The 21,281-nt window shown below is 36.3% G+C and overlaps 1 protein-coding gene across 2 annotated transcripts; it reads left to right on the forward strand.

The window, feature by feature from the left end:
- The first annotated feature begins 611 nt into the window (after positions 1-611).
- LOC131434797 (tyrosine-protein phosphatase non-receptor type 23) lies at positions 612-19,586 on the forward strand. Of its 2 annotated transcripts, XM_058601949.1 has the most exons (9): positions 612-851; positions 942-2,564; positions 2,619-5,192; positions 5,256-5,399; positions 18,101-18,121; positions 18,262-18,390; positions 18,452-18,818; positions 18,897-19,016; positions 19,076-19,586. In XM_058601949.1, the coding sequence occupies exons 1-9, from the start codon at positions 768-770 to the stop codon at positions 19,189-19,191; spliced, it is 5,178 nt and encodes a 1,725-aa protein (XP_058457932.1). In that variant the 5' UTR covers positions 612-767; the 3' UTR covers positions 19,192-19,586. The 2 variants fall into 2 exon arrangements, with proteins under 2 accessions (XP_058457932.1, XP_058457933.1); XM_058601950.1 differs by lacking the exon at positions 18,101-18,121.
- Positions 19,587-21,281: the final 1,695 nt, after the last annotated feature.

Consider the following 21,281-nt stretch of genomic DNA (forward strand, 5'->3'; position numbering starts at 1 on the left):
ATTTATTAAAATGTACAATTTTAACTCACCAATGAAAATGAAAATTTTCGGAGAATGTTTGACTTTTTTTCAGTCTCATCGGTAATAAATGTTTAAAGTGGCAGGACTGTGTAATTAAAATAGGCATCAAGCCATTTTTCTTTTTAGTGAATTAAGTTACACAGATTTGTTAAATTAGTGTGAACTCGAAAGTGTGTTTAGTTTTACGAGAAGAATGAACTGTTGTGTTCCACACTTTGGTCGCATTAAGCATTTCTATCCAAACCTGACTTTTACCGGTTTCCAAAAGATCCGGTAATACGTCAACAATGGATTCGATTTTTCGTTCAACATGAGATATTTCGTGTTTTGTCTTCAAAGCTCAATTAATTGTTTTTAAGCATTATTATATAATAAAGAAATGCATTCACCAAAACATGTTTTATGTTTATTTCAAATCAAAAACCTAAAGTCTAAAAATTGAAATGTAATATTTTTTTCCTAGCATAGTGATTAAAAAAAATCTGTAAATATGGCTACACTGTAGCCGATACGTTGGTATTTATTCCACAGGGCGAAAATGACAAAAAGGATGATTCGGAAGGAAGAATAAGAAGCCAGTTGTCAGGTCTTGTCTTAGGGCAGGATGTCATATTTATATGATGTTTAGGAAATTTTCGTCCAAACGTCATCGGCTTTGTGAAAATTTGTAAGTGCAGATTCATTTCGATAGTTACTATTTTTCAGAAAATTGATGGTTAGAACTTTGTGAAATCACCTTATACGACATGGAAGCTGTCCCTCGAATACCGATGGTCAGCTTCGAGCTGAAAATTTCACCTGAACCGACCACTTTCGGATCATTGAAACAAGTAAGTGAATGAGACAATGACGAATATTTGCTTGCAAATTTAATTAGACTTTATTAGCAAATTGAAAAATATATCAAATTATGTTTGTAGTACATTTCCGAATATTATCACGAGGATCCAGATTCGTATTCAAAAGAATGCTACCAGTTGGACCAATTGCGGGGATCTGCCACAAGACCTACCCAGGATATCGATGGAACAGCTCTAATGAAACGCTACTACTGTCAGCTGCATTCAATTCAGAATCGCTTCTTATTAAACCAGTTACCAGAAAGTCAGCAAATGTTAAGCTTCAGTTGGAAGGACCTGTACAGTGGTGCAACATTACAAAAGAGCAATTTAAAATTTGAGATGGCAGTTATTTTGCATAATTTCGGAGCCTTGCATACCCAACTCGGAGCTGCAGAAAATCGTTCCGATCCAGAAAGTATGAAAAAAGCTTGTACTCATTTTCAGTGTGCTGCTTGGGCGTTTGGCTACATCAAAGATAACTATGCCTTACTGTTACAAGGAGATTTGTCCACGGAGTTATTAATTTTCATGCAAGCGCTTTGTTTTGCCCAGGCACAAGAATGTATCATGGAAAAGAGTTTGTGCGATAACCGAAAATCGGGAATAATTGCAAAAGTGACGGCTCAAATTGTTACGTACTACAATTCAGCCCTTGCCGCGTTGCTCACTCAAAATGGAGAGGATGGACGTATTCAGGATATTGTCGGTAGCAAACATTTCAAAGAATGGCGAAAGTATGTCAAGTTTAAGATTTCTTATTTGTCGTGCATTTTGCTACTTTACCAAGGACAACAATCAGAAGAACAACAGAAAATGGGGGAAAGAGTTGTGCTCTACCAGACTTCTTTCGATAAGTTGGAAGAGGCAAAAAAAGAATCCAAAGGGCTACCGAATATTGATCAAGTCAACGATGCTCTTCAGTTCACCATGGACGTAGTCGAAGCGAAACGGAAATCAGCTAAGAACGAAAACGAGTTTATATATCATGAGGAAGTTCCAGAGATTGGTTCAATTTCGGCTGTTCAGGGAGCAAATCTAGTACATGGAATTGCGTTCAATGTTACAGATCCAGATGCCATAGGCGAAGATATTTTCCGTAGATTAGTACCGATGAAGGCTCACGAAAGTAGTTCGGTGTACAGCGAGGAAAAAGCAGACCTTCTGCGGAAAATAGGCTCGCAGATTGAAGACAAAGATATGGAATTGGCATCCTTCATGAGCTCGCTCAATTTGGATTCGATCAACGTTCAGAATCCAACCAGTTCTGAGGACGATAGATTGCCGCAGGGACTCGTTGACCGTTGTGCTGATTTAAATTCCAAACCCAATGCTATTCCAGATTTAGTTCAATCAATGTCAAATTTAGCGGAAATTTGCACGGACGTAGAATTGATGTTGAAGGAAATTAAACATCTTTTGAAGCAGGATGAAATTCAGGAGGACAGTTACCAGCAAAAGATTGGTCAACGTTCGAACGGTGGCACTCACATAGTCGAGTTGAACCGAGAATTTGCCAAGTATCAAGAAGCTCATAATAAGGCCGGTGAAAGTAATGATACGTTGCGCAAAGCGATGGGTCTTCATGTGCATAACTTGAAGATTTTGGCTCAGCCTTTAAAGGATATCAGACAGCAGATTCCAAGTAGCAGTGAACAATTTGATGAATCAACGCTAAAGGAGCTTCAGGGAATTTTGGCGAAGGTGAGTACTACTGAGGTTTCTTTGAAACGGTAAAATTAATATGTTTTATGGTAGGTCAACGAAATGAAAAAACAACGTGCAAAATTATATCAGGATCTGCGCACAAACATAACTAATGACGACATTACATCGCAGTTGATAGCTCTAGAAAGTGGCTCGGATAGCAAAAAACGGATGCAAGAATTATTCAAAAAAGAACTCAACAAACATGATCAGCTAGTTACCCTGTTGGAGGCTAATTTGAAAGCCCAAGCCAATATTCTGAAAGCTCTGACCGACATTTATGCTCGTTGTGCGCCAATTATCAAATCAATCAGTGAATGTAAAATAAAACGGGAGCAATTTTTTTCTTCGATGCAAGGATCATACGACGTGTACGAGGATCTTCTGTCGAAAAGTTCAAAGGGATTAGAGTTCTACAAGAAACTCCAGGCAAATGTGCAAAAATTATATTCCCGAGTAAAGGCGGCTTGTGACGTACAAGATGAGGAACGAAATCAAAAGTTGAAGTCTAGTAATGTTATGAAAAAACAAGAGTCGACCAGAAATAATCCTAAGACAAGTGCCAGTCCCAAACTTAAAGATTACTTGAAATCAGGTAATATAAGTTTGGCGTCAATCAAAGCTTCTGGAGCTGATGTAAATGCCTCTGCATACATACCGCAAGTAAGACCGACACCAGTTGGGTCAGAGAGTAATGCTCCAGTTTCAACGACAGCTTCCGGTAGTTCAGGTCACTACCACGATTCGTATTCTAACTATAATTACTACTCAAATACTACTGGTAATGTGGCGCATGCAAATGGGACTGATTACACCCAATACTATCAACAACAACAACAGCAGCAGCAGGTGGGATATGGACAATCAATGCCGATTTCTACATTCCAATCGACTATCAAATCGACAGCAACATCAACGCAGACTCAGCCTCAAACTACCGGTTACGTGAATCCAATTTACCAAAATTCGACTACTAACTTCTATGGTAATCGACAACCAATTGATTACAGTCCCTACCCTTCATCGCAACCTTCACCTGTTTTGTCCACAAGTTCAAGCGAAGTGGTCTCAGTTGTTACTGTACCTCAAACGCAATATTGGAATCAAATGAATCAGCAATTTGGTGGGATGAATCTTCAAACGCCTGCGATAAATGATCCTAACTCTGTCTATACATCAAATCAAACATACCAGACTGACAACAGTGCCGCAAGCCAACCGCAATACCCAACAAATACAACAAATCGTTCATACAATAATCCGGTAATTGGACAATATTCAGATCCATCAGGGCAGTACTATCAACAACCACAACAGACAATACAAACCCAATCTAATTCTCAACACACACAGCAATTTAACGATCCACAAGCAAACAATGCGACATTGTCAAATGCTTCTTACTTTTATCCTGGCTATTCTTATAATCCACAAACAAGTAAATATGAATATTCCAGTGAAAACACATATAATTCAACCACTGAGTCGTCGTACGTAAACCAATATACCTCGAATCATGTGCCCTATGGATCCATTACAAGCCCAAATGTTACAACACCCACTGATCAGGTAACACAAGTTCCGACCTACAACTTTAATCAAGCTCAGCAACAACAAATTTCATATGTAAATCAGTATCACACTGAACCCACAACTCAACCAGTGTTACCAAATTCCACGGCAACTGCTGCTGCTTACTACAGTCCACAAGCAACAACGTACGACTATAAGCAGTCCGAACAAATTCCAGTTAGTCAGGATACCAGCCAGCAATACTATCTGCAAGGACAAGATCCGGTCTACAACAGCTCCGGTGTTCAATACCAGCAGCCTATTTATAGCAATTCAGTGGATGGTCAGTATCCAAATTCTATCAATCCCGTTCAGCTTACCTCTTCAACTACATCCAATTATAATTATGGAACGCCAGTCTCAAGCCAGTACTACTCACAATCTCAATCCATTCCCGAACAAGAATCCTCCACAGTAGCATCTAAAGCGGAACCGCCGTCTCAAACACAACCGCAAGTACTACAAACTCCCCAAAACCAACCAACCAACAAGCAATCCTCAAATCTTGATCTACTATCCGGTTTGGAGTTCAGTGTGGTGCCAGTAGAAGTTCCCATATTAAAACCCCAATCATCTGTCGTTAGTGAAGAGGATAACATAAAAAGTGAAGTTCTTACCCCGACCAAAGTAGAAGTTGTGCCGGACATTCCATCAACGCCTTTAATCACCAGCCCGAACCCTCCCGAACCAAGTATAATTCGTAAACCGAGTCTGGATAATTTGTCCATCTGCTCGGATCTTAGTTCCATTGATCAGAATTTCGACTGGGAGAGTGCATCTGTACAGGCTGTAACAGCATGCAGGCCTTCTCTCCCCGATGTACTACAAAAACTAGATCAGAATAGCTCCGCGAGTCCCTGTCGGCCAGGAAGCGTGATCAATAATAGCATTCTGGTACAACCGATCAAGGATCCCTTCGAGGATCAAACTACACTCAAGTGGTTTCATAAGGAGATCGAGCGATTAGAGAAGTTTATTGATTCACTGAATGTGAAAACTTTAAACGGGACCACTCCACTCGATGGAAAATGGAAGGAACTGCAGAATTTATTGGTTAGTGTAGTGTAGTGATGCTACGACAGACGCGGTGATGGTGGATCGTTTTTTTCTTTACAGGTTAAAGAAGAAGCGAAACGACAGGTTAGTGTGGCCCGATTGTTCCCAGAAAAAAACCGTTCTATTGATTGTGTACCGTACGATCATGCCAGAGTCACCCTGCCGACGGATACCGATAACTACATTAATGCAGTGTTTGTAAAGGTTAGTATGATTAAGTCATTTACTGCAGAATCAATTCCATAATCGGCTTTGATAGGTTGCTGGTCTTATGTTTTTGTAAGCAGAGGATCATTGCATTTTCATTAAATTAAGCTTTCCCGATTGTGTTTTGAATATAAATAAGGATAAATCAATGCCCGGCACAAGTTTATAGCGCGGTAGATACTAAACAAGTGTACTTTACGGCTTCATTATTCTCGACTGCAATTATCTTTTTCACGAAATGCCGCAAGTAATGCGCATTTTTCACATAGTGATGCCGTTTCTTTATATTTGTTATTCATAACAAAAAAATCGTTTCTGTTTTATTGTTGGTTGTTGTTTCGGTATTGACGTCTTGTCAGGGCTGCGATATCTAGCCTGATGACGAAGCTACCATCGTGAAATTTTGTTGAAGATAGCACAAAGCGGTTAAAGTTACAAGTATCCAGATTCTTAGGCTTACGGACGATATCGGTGTTATCGAGTTTATATCAGAACAGTAGAACAGATAGAACGAGATATTGTTGCTATCAAAATGGAATTCGTAATGATTGCGTATAAAACTGATAACGAGTTTATTCGTTTTATTTTGTATTTCAATACTCAATTATTCGTTAATATTATCGAAAACTTAGTACCAAATATTAGAACGAATTGGTATCGGGTAGTTGATGAAGTACGACGGACTGCAGCGGGCTGGACAAATCCTGCGATTCGAGTTCTATTAAAATGCCGATGACTACTACGAACCGGTATTACTAGTAACTATAAACCAACGGGACAGATCAATAGTCGATCTGATCAAAAATAAACTTACCGTAAGACATACGAAAAAAGTTTATGTTTGAACACCCATCGGGATAGTTTGGCTGTTCAGAGCAGTTTAACAAAAAATTGAAAATCGACGAGATTGTCATAATTTACCGCAGGTAACTTCTGAAGTCGGTTATAAAGATGTTCAAGAGCAATCATGAAGATTACGTGTTTCAATAGGACAACAATTCCACACACCGAGAAGACTTTGAAAGAATAATATCGTCACTACAACGAAATGCCAAGAAAACTCACTGAAGAAAAGTTCAGTGAGTGTACAATGCGATTCTCACTGAAACTAATTTCACATGACAAAAAATCAGTTGTCAAAAGTAGGGGACGGGTATAGCGTGATGGGTAAGTCGATGCCTTTCACGCAGCCCGCCTGGGTTCGATTCCCAACCCCGCACATAGGGTCAGAAAGTTTTTCTGGCCCGAAGAGGCGAATGACATTAATGTTAAAACCTCTATAATTGAAACAAAAAAAAAAAAGTTGTCAAAAGTTCACTAGCGAACATTCTGCTCGATGATATTTAAGAAAAAAAGTTCGCACATTGAATATATCTGATATGATTCTCGAACAGAAGCTTTTTGGGAAATGAATTTTCATAACCGTCGCAACACTTTGCAGAATACATGATGAATAAATTCGCCGTTGAACAAACACTGAACCCTTCTGAAAATGTTCAGTGTGCGTAAAGTGGTTGATAAGTAAATCAGTAGTGGTGATGTATTTGATATTTATTCGATAATGCCGTGGTGGTGGAGTAATTTCATTAATGCAACAAATGCTGTGATTAATAATAGTTAGAATGATAATACAAACATTAATGAAAATATAATCACTGTTTGAAATGAGGAAAAAATATTATTGTTCATATTGAGCACACTACGGGCATCGAGAATATCGCAGTTATTATTATTTTAATATTTTACTACCGACAGTGCACTCGTTTTTTTAAGAGTAGAGTTTTTTCTGAACTGTCATTTTTTTATCCTGTTAGCAGCTTAGTTATGACATGCACACCAATCGAATAATGCCACACACCATAAACGGGTAAGGGGTCGTGCATAAACCACATAGACTGTCTGGGGGGAGCGAAAGTTTTAATGAAAGTCTACGTTTGTCTACGAGGGAGAGTGGGGTAGTTTTGTGCAAAGTCTACTTAGTCTCATATTTGTTTTATTTGAAAAAAAAAAACGAAAATCATTCAACCTAGCCAGAATAATGTTTCGACAGCTTAGCTTTACCTGAGGCAAGACAAATTCGAAAAAAGTAAATGTCTAGCATTGCGGAAGAGCAAATTAGCGAAATATACACCTCAGAGGCAGATTTAGAGCATTTGTAGTAAAATTGTTCCTTTGAACCTCTTTACGAAGAAAACTCTTTTGTTTCTTATTGTTCATCTCATAAGACGTTTGAAAATCATTGCCACTAGTGTATCTGTAATAACTGAGAATTGATGACACCACCGGTGAACGACTTTCAAATTTAAAAACGATATAAGGTAACGGCTCCCTACTTCATCTGAGCTCATATTTCCATCTCATCCCTTCACCTCATTATTTTGAACATGAATTATATCTTACAACCTACCTGAACCAAAATGTAGAATGTTTTAAAATAATTATTCAAGCTATTATCACACTTTCTCATTGCAAGAAATGGTTTTAAATTCTTCGGTGATCGTTTTTTTCATTTAAAACAAACTCACTTTTCAATTTAGGACACATTTTCGTCTCAAAATATACACTTCGTCATGTTTCTGAATATCTACTAATCGATTCGTCTCAAAACATGATCACTATTTCGCACAATTACACTACTATTGAATGCTGGATGACTTCATAATTAGTAATGTTCACCTGCCAATTGTTTAGTGAACGATTAAAAACCAAAAATTACCCGACAAGCAATAAAAGTCTTCAAGAATTTTGAGATGAAAGTTTTTCACTTAGTTCACTTGATTGAACTTTGTTTTCATCTCATTTGGTTTCGCAAAGTTATCAAGTTTTCTCATAATGTTACTTAAAAAATTGTTTCCCTTCAAATTATCATCAACAAGTATTTTATTGTATCCGTTTTAAGTTTAATTATATTGTTGATATTTATATTTCAATAAAACTGTTTCGGCTTCGAATATTACCAGAAAGAGCGTGTTAAATACTAATGAAATAACCATTATGGCAAATCTACCCGCATACGCATGGATGCCAGATGGCTGACTAAACGCTGCCAGCTGGAAAAATATGGTTGGCAGACATTCTGGTGACCGACTGCCTCACCGCTGCCAGATATACAACTCAAACGATACAACCGTATCCTCCAGGATTTTTCCACATTAAAATCTTTGACATTTTCAGCGAAGGTGAGAAGATAAAAACGCTCGGCTAACTTAGATACAGGCGACTTTGTTTTGGCAAAATGGATTTGACAACCGTCGCTGAATCAATTTTGGTAGCCGCCTGGTGGCCATGGCTGCCCAGGTAGCCAAAACGCTATACGGGTAGTAGCACTTGTTTCTTTCCGCTATACGTCACCATAGTGTGTGTTTCATCGGCTGTGCACAGAGATGCCATATATTTTCATAGAAAATATGTATCTGCTCTATCTGTTTTCACTAATGAAATGAATCGGTTCAAGTTGGTTTAAAATTTCAATATAAATGTTTATCAGTGTTCATCATCAAATATTTGCACAAAAGATTTCCATTTTAACATGTGATTTGTCTGTTGATTAATAAACTTTTAAAGAAGTACTGCAATCAAATACTAACAGATACTCAGAGAGAAAAGTCTAACATTTTACTTCTCACTTTTTATGAATCTTCACAAATCTGTGTTAAATTTAGAAAAATTGTATAAAATCTGTTATCTGATTTAAATCAGCATGTGAACGCAAAAATCTATATAATAAAGATAAATCTGTATAAATGACAACTCTGGTTCTGCATTCTATTTTTCGAAGGGCTAATGCCTAAATAGTAACAATTCTTTTTTAATGTGGAACACATTTTTGTTTTCTATATAGGGGTGCAAATTAGAAACTCAAGAAAAATACACGTAGAAATGTGGTCAGGTTTTGAACAATTACAACTCAGTCAATTTTGTATCAATTATTAATATTATGTCACTATTTGATTGGAAATATTTCTACGTATTGATTTTAATGTTCATAGTCATGTATTTTCAATTGTATATTATTGAAATGTTGATTAATAGCTAGCAGTGTCCTATTTTGTTTGCAAAAATCTCCGGGATACCGGATTTCCCTGCCATAGTCGACGGTTTTGAAGAAGTAAGCGATATATCAAAGGGAAAGCATCGCTCTGATTGGTCAATCGATGCAAAAGCGAAATTAGAGCTAACGTTTCAGTCCTACTCCTAGCATGCTAGAGGTAGGTTGTTGCTAGACAGCAAGACAAAAAGTGCCATAAAACGATTTGAAGCTTTAATTGGTATGCTTTGATCTTGTGCCATGCGAGATCGGAGGAAATTCCATGTTATGTCGTTCCGCCTGAGAAATTGACAACTGCCCCAGGATAAATTTTGAGTGCCTATGATTAGTTTCTAATTAATATAAGATGAACTCGATTGATAATGAGAAAAGGTTTATCGCTTCAACGAAATCGCAGAATGGTAGTAATGGTAGAGAATCGCTATGAAAATAACCGCTTGCATACAAAACTTGATCACAAGCTTGGCGAAGAGAAGATTAAATATCGATATCCGTATCGCAAACATGTATACATATAATTGCATACATTTGGGCTATTGATGTAATTTCGTCGGCTATAAAACAAATACAAATCACGACAAATAGAGTCTATATTCTGGGTTCGCGTGTTCGGTGTTGGTTCCTATAAAGATCAATCCAAGCAGACTCTCGTGCATTTGCGGATTCAAAAGTATGACGATTAATTGAAAATGTCGATCATTAGAAATTTTGTTTGCCTTGTTCCACATCAATGGCTCGAACAACCCCATGGGGCTGATCCTTGTAGTTTTTGATGTGGAACACATCTTTATTTTCTATATAGAGGTGCAAATCAGAATCTCAAGAAAAACTACACGTAGAAATGTGGTCAGGTTTTAAACACTTACAGCTCAGTATATTTTGTATCAATTATTAATATTATTTCATCATTTAATAGGAAATATTTCTATGTTTCGATTTGAATGTATCAAACCACGTATTTTCAATTATATATGATTGAAATTTTGATTAGTAGCGAGCAGTGTCCTATTTGGCTGCTAAAAATTCCGGATTTCCCTGCCATAGACGACGGTTTTGAAGGAGTAAGCGATGTATCAAAGAGAGAGCATCGCTCTGATTGGTCAATCGATGCAAAAGCGAAGCTGTTGGTAGCACGCGAATCTATAAATAGAAACGAAATTAAAGCTAACGTTTCAGTCCTACTCCTAGCATGCTAGCGGCAGGTTGTTGCTAGACAGCAAGACAAAAACGTGCCATAAAACGATTTGAAGCTTTAAGGGCTAATGCCAGTTGTTAGCGTAAAACCGTGTCGCTCGTTGTGCGTATTACATTTCTCTCCATGCTCTCTCGTAAATGTGTGAAATGACTCGATGTGACCGGGTGGCCAAGAAAGTTTTGATATTTTCGGTTACAAGTTTGACTACATCACATAAAATCCAATAAAGCTACCGCTTGTTTGGCAGCCTTGATGAGCCAATTTTATTTCTCTCTCATGTTTCGTACCGTTACCAGGATACAAGAGCAGAAAAATGGTGCCGCCATAGAAACGTACTTACCATTACAAAAATAACATTCACTTAATTTTTATCGCGACAACATATATGTTTTTTTGCACTAATCGCATCTAAACTAAATTATCTAGACATTGTCAGGATAGATTTTTGATCCATGCTTTTGAAGGCGAGATATTTAATGAACAAGAAGAAAGTTGCCGTTTTCAGCTATGTAACTCTTCCTTCAGAAAAAAGACTTTCCCGACCGCTAAAGTCAAACAATCATTTTGAAATTTTCACAGAATAATCTAAACTAAATTTCTAAGAGATTGTCAGTTGGGTTTTTTGATATTCGTCACCGTTTCTGAGAAAATAAGATTTGAAGCGTGAAAATAGCCCTTTAGAACGCCCTAAAATACACTGGCCTCAGCCCTTAATTGGTGTACTCTGATCTTGTGTCATGCAAGCTCGGAATTCCATGTTATGTCGTTTCCCCATGAGAAATTGACAACTACCTCTGGATAAATTTTGAGTGCTTAAGATTAATTTCTAATTTATATTAGATGAACTCGATTGATAATGAGAAATAGTTTTTCGCTTCAACCGAAATCGCAGAATGGTAGAGAAACTTAACGCTAAAAAGCTGCTTGCATAAAAAACTTGAACACAAGCTTTGTGAAGAGAAGCTTAATTATCGAAATCGCTAGTATGTACAAAGATATATTTGCATATATATGGGATAATGGTGTAATTTCGTCGGTCATAAAACAAATGCAAATCAAAACAAATGATGTTAGATTCAGTATAAAGTTGTGTTATGATGATAATCACAGGTACTTATTTTTCATTGAATGTTCCTAAACACAATGAACTATCTCTCTGCATAATTCCTTAAGCCCTATTATTGAACTAAACAATAATCGTGTAACCTAATTCCATAATTAGAAATTAATTGAGAATCCTATAGAAGAGATCCAGACTAATGATCTTATAGAAGGGATCCAGAAAAAGTGTAACAAAAACAAAGCAATGCAAAGCAAATCGTTATCCAGTATCGATTTGAACAAGCTTCAAAAGATTCGGAGCTTAGTACAAACAATGCACAGACTTATATACAAAATTAACAGATGCAATAAAATGTAGTATTAGAGATAAACTCAAGATAAGCTGATCTGCGATTGTACATGTATCATTTGAATCCTCACTAAACTCGGGTCACCGCCAGTTTCAGTTAAATTATCATTTACATCAAAACAGCAAGTGTCTTATCATAAAATATATAAAATCTTCTCTATTTGCTGTTTATAAAATGAATAAGTTTGTACGTTCTCTGTCTTGAAAATTGTTCTGATATAAAATCGTTTCTTTTGTCCAGATTTATATCTTGAGGTTGTTCGTATCCAAAATTGGTCTTTTAAGTTACTTTGAAATCATCTTAATTGACTTTCAATTAAGGGTTTTTTAAAAAAATTTGAAATGAAAAATTAGAGTAAGTTTGTAATTTGTCGCTGCTTAGTGCTTCCACCATCATTATTATTTTTGTATTTATTATGGATACCTTAGAATTATTTCATTTTTAATGTAATCGTGCTCGGTCGTGTCTTGCATACAACCCTTTAATTTTTTGCACTAACTTTTCTCGGAGATGGCTGAACCGATTTTCTCAAACTTAGATTCAAATGAAAGGTCTTGTGGTCCCATACAAAATTCCTGAATATTATTTGGATCCGACTTTCGGTTCCGGAGTTCTGGGGTAAAATGTGCAAAAAACTGAAAATATGTGTTCTAACTTTTCGCGACCGATTTTCACAAACTTAGGTTCAAATGAAAGGTCTTGTAGTCTCATACGTAATTCCTGAGTTTCATCCGGATCCGACTTCCGGATCCGGAAATATAGGGTAAAGTGTGTTAAAAGTTCTATACCATCACTGAAAAGGGCGAAAAACCGTAAAAAGGTTTCTAAATCGACCTCAAATCTTCTCAAATTGATAATTTCTATCAGTAGACGGTCAAACAAACCGATTCCGGTTATTGTTTTAAGAATCGAAGAAAATTATTTTGAAGAATACCATAGTATTATACATGATAGTATGATTGATCTGAGAGAGGCATCATACACCACTAGGTGGATTAAAACAAATTTTTCTAGGCGTCGATTTGTACAAACTTTTTTTAGTGCAATAAAGATTGACAGTTCTTTATTTTTATTCGTTCAGAAACACATTTGTCTCCTTGGAAATAAGTTTGTTAAACATTCAGTAAAAAAACCTGTTTTATTCCACCTAGTGGTGTAATGATGCCTTTCTCATCTTAATTTTCTCCTGTACATTACAGCAGAAATTCCCCGAAATACTGCAATTTGAAAAGTTCAGAAAATAGTTTTGAAGATTTCTGTTTCATAATACTTCTACATTGATACACTACATTTGAATTTAACTTATTGAAAATCTATTCAATCATATGTGAGTAAGTAAAGTGGAGCTCATTTTATCATATTTGATTATTATTGCCGGTGCTTCCAGAACCGAAAGCTGGATATCGGCATAGTGACATTCGGTTCATTCAACCATACACTAACATGAACTACAAATTTATTTATGGTTCTCTACGACGATTTGAATGTGGGAAAAATGTACCGGTAGTCGGCCTTGATAAAATTTAGCAAATCATTTATGGGACTATCAATGGCTAAACCGATTTTCGAAAACTTAGATTCAAATGAAAGGTCTCATAGTCCCATACAAAGTTCCTGAATATCATTTGGATCCGACTTCAGCTTCCGGAATTACAGAGTGATATGCACCAAAAATGTGAAAATAAAGTCACTCACTTTTCTCGGAGATGGCTGAACCGATTTTCACAAACTTAGATTCACATGAGAGGTCTCCTGGTTCCATATAAAGTTCCTAAATTTATTTTGGATCCGACTTCCGATTCGAGTATAACAGGGTGACATGCACCAAAAATGTGAAAATAATGCATTAAAAATGTGAAATAATATCACTCACTTTTCTCGGAGATGGCTGAACCGATTTTCACCAACTTAGATTCAAATGAAAGGTCTTATAGTCCCATACAAAGTTCCTGAATTTTATTTGGATCCGACTTCCGCCTCCGGAATTACACTGTAATATGTACCAAAAATATGAAAATAATGCATTAACCCTTATGCACTCGAATGGGTACCCGGGTACCTTTTCGAATTTCAAAATAAGAAATTTCTGAGTTAGGTTTAAACTAAGATTCTGCAATTCGGTCAATTCCAAGAACTAGTTGGACCATAACTTCTCATGCTTTGACTTTTCATTTTACAGTAAGGGGGGTCGAATGGGGGGGCTCAAATTTTTTTTATTACGTAAACACCCGAATGGGTACCCGGGTACCCACAAATAAAAATGCTTGTAACTAAGGCAAATTCCATCCGATTTGAATTTTTTCAGTACGGGTAAATTCAGAAATTTATCCACTTTTCGATGGCCGTGTATATTGCTGTAGTAGGTTCTTCTGGTTCCCGTTAATCCGGATTTCCGTAGAATGTTCCGACACTTGTGTTTTCCACCATAAATGTCATTTACTAATTTGAAACTTTTCCAAACCAGCTATTTGAGAAAGGCCGTACCAAAATGAACCTTTTGTAGAAAAATGACGTCATCTAAAGGGTAGTTGGCCTATTCTGGACTTACTCTCATAGAACGAAAAAAAGGAAATATAAATGAGAACGAAACTGTTTGGGAAGTAACTTCGTGATGTTTCGAAATGTTTGTTGCCAGAATTAAAAATTTCCCGTGTGCTTAATTTTTCCATCTTTTATTCATTCAATTAAAATTTAAGGATTACAGTTATTGCAAATGTCGTTACAGTGCTGGTTACAATAAGATTACAAAAATACGTGAAATCCGTGTATAAATGCCTCGATGTCGGAACTCATTTAGGATATCCGGGTTCCTGGGAACCAGGAGCACCATGTCCATCTTTATGGGTACCAATCCCAAAGAGCTTAAGTTCCTGAATCCAACAGTGCTAAAATTACTTCAATCGGTTGAAAAATGCTCAACTTACAGCGATTTAAAAAAATGGGTACCCGGGTACCCATTCGGGTGGTTAAAGGTGTTTTTTTTTTCGAGTGCACAACGGTTAAAAATATGAAAACAATGTCACTCACTTTTCTCAGAGATGGCTAAACCGATTTTCACAAACTTAGATTTAAATGATAGTTCTTATGGCCCCATACAAAGTTCTTTGATATCATTTAGATCCGACTGCTGGTTCCGGAATTACAGGGTGATATGCACCAACAATGTGAAAATAATTCATTAAAAATGTGAAAATAATGTCACTTACTTTTCTCGGATATTCAAATCGTCACAGAGAATCGTAAAAAAATGTGTAGGTCATATTAGTGCACCCGGGGAGATGTGAATGGCAAACAAAGATCAAAATAATAACCAATTTTACTATCATATCTTGTCTTGACGTTTCTATGCTATCATAGGGATACTTCATATTTTCTTGATACTTCATCTAGAGAATCAAGAAATTGTACAATTACTGTTCAGCATCTAAATTAGTTATTATATCTTATTTCATTATTGATGAGTTATTCCACTTTTATTAAGTACAATTTATCCAGTAATTCTATCTTCAAATAAAATACAAATGAATAAATTGCATCAGAATCTGAATGCTGTAATATACAGGAGAAAATGAAAATGAGAAAGGCATCATTACACTACTAGGGTGATAAAAAAGGTTTTTTTTATACATTCACTTACATAAAATGGCAAGAACGTCACTTGCATAAGTGATGTTTAAATCACTAAATTTCTGTTTGAGCTGTTAGTAGAATGTTGTCACTAATAGTACTGTTGTTTTAATTCAACGGTAAAACAACAGTGATGTTTAAATGCCACTTAAATTTTTCAAAATGAAAAATGATGGTTTTTGAACGTTTTTCATTTTCTATTTGGGGTGTATGCCACTGCTATCGTTTCATTACACGTTTGTAGTATGTCACTGGAAGATTTGGGTGGATACCCAATGGATGGTGTCGATCCATATCGGTGCGATTATCGGCCCGATTGAACATGATATCGGCACTGCAATCGAGCCGTCATCGGACAGTTCTGCACCATTTGTATCAACCGTGTTAAACTAAAAAAAAATTTACGTTCACATTATGTATCGCTAACGCAAAAGAGCGAAGAGATACCAAAACAAGGAATTATTGGGTCCCGATAGTGTGATAAAGAGTATCGGATTTTTTTTTGTTTCGATCATAGAGGTTTTAACCTTGAGGTCATTCGTCTCTTAGGGCCAGAAAAACGAACCCCTATATACCCGTACCCTGAGTGTCAGGCATCCGTCGTGCTCCTTACTTTGGTGTATCGAAAATAAGCTTTAGTGTATCGAAAATAAGCTATCCACATACATTTGTGTTGTATGCATGTATTTGTGATGGTTTTTTATGCTCAGATCACAGCATGCTGTGCGTTTGGCTATCAGTTTTCGTTTGTTTACTTGTTTGTGCGGTTGAAATTCTGCGTTTTCAAAATGTCGTGTATTGAAAAGAAAATGAAAATTATTTTCTGGACACATGGCTAAGTGAGAAGGGTATTACTATGCGAAAATTGACGAAGCGGTTTGAAAATCATCATGCCAGTGTTAAAACCATCATTAATAAGTTTGTGGAACACTATCATTTTGATGAGCTACCAGGAAGAGGCAGAAAAATCGGTTCTTCCAACCCGAAACTGGACCAGAAAATGGTATCTCTAACCATGAAGAACAAATCAATGTCAATACGTGATTTTGCCAAAAAGCAGGAACGAGTGTTGAAATGATCCAGCGTATCAAGAGTCGAATTCACCTGAAGACCTACAAGAAACAGAAAATCTCGAAACAAAATGTAGAACAGAAGAAGCGAGCAGCAACAAGGCGGAAATTGTATTCGCGTCTTTTGAAGTGTCCGGATGCATGCGTTTTGATGGACGATGAGACTTACGTAAAGCAGGAATCAAAAACCCTTCCTGGTCCACAAAGCTTTACTGCCGTCTTTGGGGAGGATGTGAGCGATGCGGACGAAATTCGGTCGAAAGGTACTGGTATGGCAAGCAATATATTTCTGTGGTTTGAAGACAACCATTTTTTACATACCTGAACTATAAATGCAGAAATCTATCGATCTGAATGTCTCCAGAAGAGATTGCTGCCTTTATATAAGAAGCATAGTACACTTCCACTGTTTTAACCGGAGTTAGCGTCGGCTCACTATGCCAAAACCACTCTCAATTGGCTTGCGGAAAAAGGTATAAATTTCGTTGAGAAAATATCAATCCACAAAATTGCCCTCAGTTTCGACCCATCGAACGTTACTGGGCAATCGTGACGAGGGTATTCAAGAAGACTGGTAAGGCAGCTGGGAACATGCAGGAGATCAAAAAAATTTGTGCTTAAGCGTCCAAAAAATGCGATGCAACACTTGTCCGGAGCTTGATGAAAAGCATTCGATCAAAAGTTCGAAAATTCGTGACGGAATAACTTAAATTTCATCCGGTTTTCATTATGCTCAAGTTTAACCTCGTACAATAAAGGATCAATTTTTAATTTGAATAAAATAACGTTTTTTATCATAACTTGAAAGAAAAAATTGTGGATAGCTTTTTTTCGATACACTCCTTATATTTCACTCTTTTGTTCTAGCGAGGCACGATGTAAGCTTTAATCTTGCCCGAAACCCAATCAACAGCTTTTGTGCGTCCGATGTTCAAATATATTGGGTATCATTGCTAAGCTGGCACCATTATAAATCAAAAAAGTTAGTTTATAATAAAACAACAAATTTAAAAAAATTTAATTCAGAAAAAAACAACTTATATTTTAGTTGTTTTGCGATCGCAAATCCTTCCGTATATAAACAAGTTGAGGGAATACTTCTATGCTTTCTCTAATGGATTGAATTTTTGAAAGATCGCACAGTAAACCCTAGCATTCATAGATCTGTTAAGATTTTGAGGTGGAAACTTTGCGTATTCAAATACTAGAGGCAAATTATAAGTTCTCTCCATTTCGTGTTCAATAACTTCCCAAATAGTCAACATTTCCCAAAGAATAAAATCTCTTATTTTGAGTATCAATTTAATTTCTATTTATGTTTTATTTTGTTATTCAAATTTTCTAAGTTTCACAAGGATAATTCATTGGTAAGTCACGTTATATATCATAGATCAATTGAATTTCCTTGCTAACCCTGTGTGTTAGAACCAATTGGGATACATTTTTGCAAAATTGATGATTATGTGAAGACTAAGTAGCACTAATCAGTTATTCTATCGATTTTCAGGATCTTGGTTTCGGTTGTCCACAATTAATACTAGCACAAACGCCTCTGCAAAACACCGTGAACGATTTCTGGAATATGATTTGGTCTCAAAAGGCCAATGTGGCCTTGTGTCTGCATACTCCAAATGAGGTTGGCTATTTTAGAGTTCGACTTCCAGACTGATCACTGATTATTTCTCTCATTCAACTAGATTTTAGATACGTTTTGGCCTGGCGAAATCAATCAGGAGCTGAATTATGGTGATATCTCAGTATCGCTGATCAAACAGTTCGATCTGACGCATTGTACCGAACGGGTACTAAGAGTCTGCATGCTGGGATCCGATGTGATTCTATATGTGTCTCTATTGCAAACTAAATTGTGGCCGAAGCAGTCTGCTGAATGTATTCTAGGAATTGCCCAAAATGTGATCGGTGCCTATCGTCAGCAAAATCAGGACGTTAAACAACTAACGCCATTAATTGTCAACTGTCTAAATGGATCGGATCGGTCAAGTTTGCTGGCCGTTGCGATTGCATCGGTTTTGGCAACACAATCAACAAAACCAGTTTTAATAAGTAAATGTCATATCATCATCGCTTCTAATACTACTATTAATCTATTATTACCGATTATTTTGGTTTATTCACTCGTAGATGTGGTGGATATTTGGTACCGAATATGTTGCCAGCGAAGAGGTGCGCTTCGTGATCCCAGTCATATTCAGCTATCCTACAATATCGTATTGAACAATGGGTACAGTATTCTTAACAAGCGTAAGTTACCTTCTCAAATTCATTAAAAGCTCATTTACAATAAAATCTTTTTTTTATAGGTGGTATTATGACATCCTATCAGATGAAATCAGTTCAAACGAGTGTCGCCATCGAGAAAGAAGAAGCGATCAATGATCCCTTTAAGGATTTAGATCCTCTTTGGAAGTTAAAATGAATATTGAGTTTGTTATTATACCACCAAAAGAACTGTGACGTATGACTAGCATTGAATGTTATGTACATCTTATATATTTGCGGTTCTTTGCAAATGTTTTTATTTTCCTGTTGCTGGTATAACAAGCTAAATATATTCACGTTTATTGCTGTTAAAAAATAATCGCGTCCAACATGTTTTACTCTATATTCAATCAATTATTATTATCGTAGTCATACGGACGTCTGAATGTTTATTTATTATATGATATTCTCAAATTAACTTTACATCTAAAAATATATGAAAGTGGAATAGGAAAACCTAGTTTTGCACCTTGCAAGGAATGAACTGATGTTTGAACTATTTGATATTAGTTTACGAAATCGGGCAATACAATACGTTAAATGTCATTATTATTTAAAGAGTTTTTATGAAAGAAAATTTGAGAACTACATCATTCTGCCGACTATTCGTGCCATCAAGTGTAAATAGATCATTGTTGACACAGCACTTTTTTCTACTCCAATCAATCGAGTAATGTGTCACTATAATCAATTTTATAATCGTCTGTACCTTACTATGTTAAAAACCAGTTTTAATCCACTCAGTGGTGTTATGATGCCTGTTTCATATCAATCGTGCTTCAATAGATAAGGGGCTGTCCATAAAAGACGTCATGCCGCAAGGGGGAGGGGGGTGTTTCACAAAACGTGACCTTTTGTGACAGGGGGTAGGGGGGGAGGTTTTTGGAATGTGACGTCCAATATTTTCAATGAGCGCATTTTTGAAATACCTAATTATATTGCTGTGTTGCCCTATTTCCTGAAAAAATCTCCACAATAAACGTTTACATTTTATAGGAAAAATGTATTTGTTGATGTAAAAGCTTCTTCTTGAAAATTCGGAAATGAATGATGCAGGAAATCATTTCTGTTGTGATCAGCAAAAGTGCACGGAGGAGCGAGTAAATTAGCGAAATTAATAAATTTTGCCTAATATGAGTAAAAAAGAAAAAGATGCCTTCAAACGGTTTAACTTAAGTTATGCACTGACAATGTTTTCAGTAATTTGATTTTCTAGCATTGATAATAGTATATCATAAGAATTTCTCTTATCTGATTCTGATGCAGTTTATTCAATTGTACTCCATTTGAAAAAGGGCGGGAGATCAACGATTTCAGACGTAGATCATGTCATGTCTTATCTTGATCATATGTGATTTTCCTCCACCAACATCAAAGCTTATCGAATCATCCAATGATTCAACTTACATAAATCAAGAATCATTTTAGCTCAAAATCACTACCCATTGTGTGACGGAAGATCAGTACCGATATTGATCGATGTGATTTAAAATTCACTGATCAACTGATCATGAATAATTCTCCGACAGTGATCTCGTTTTGATGAGGTTTTGATCTTTATTTTCTCAGCCCTGTTTGCTACACTAAGGAAATATTATTCTTTGCCTAAAACAATAATATATCTGTGTACCCCTAGGAGGAATAAAACAGATTATTTAAATGTCTCATCAATTCCAACTAAATACTTTTGTAAATTTATATAATTGATATTAATAAAATAATTCCGATGATTTTGTAGTTTTAGGGATATTTTTTAATCTAATGACAACATGTAATAAATCGATTTTTTTCCTCATATTTGTATGGTTTGTCATACATATTGAGAATGTACTGAGATGAATTTTATTTATTTTGAATTCGTGACATGTGACATACGGGGGGTGGGGGGTCTTTACTTCTGTGACAATTTGTGACAAAGGGTGGATGGGGAGTCAAAAATCGTCAAAAAAGCGTGACGTCTTTTATGGACGGCCCCTAATACTGTGGTATTCTTCAAAACAATTTTCTTTGATTCTTGAAAGAGTAACCGAAATCGGTTCGTTTGACCGTCTACTGATAAAAACTATCAATTGGATTTGATTTGAGGTCGGTTTATATTTTTTTACGTTTTTTCACCCTTTCCAGTGATGGTATACCATTTTTAACACTTTACCCTTTATTTCCGAAACCGGATGTTGGATCCGGATAAATTTCAGAAATTCCGTAAAGGATCCCAGGACCTTTCATTTGAACCTAATTTTGTGAAAA

The sequence above is a fragment of the Malaya genurostris genome, chromosome 3, assembly GCF_030247185.1.
Source record: "Malaya genurostris strain Urasoe2022 chromosome 3, Malgen_1.1, whole genome shotgun sequence".
NCBI lineage: Eukaryota > Metazoa > Arthropoda > Insecta > Diptera > Culicidae > Malaya > Malaya genurostris.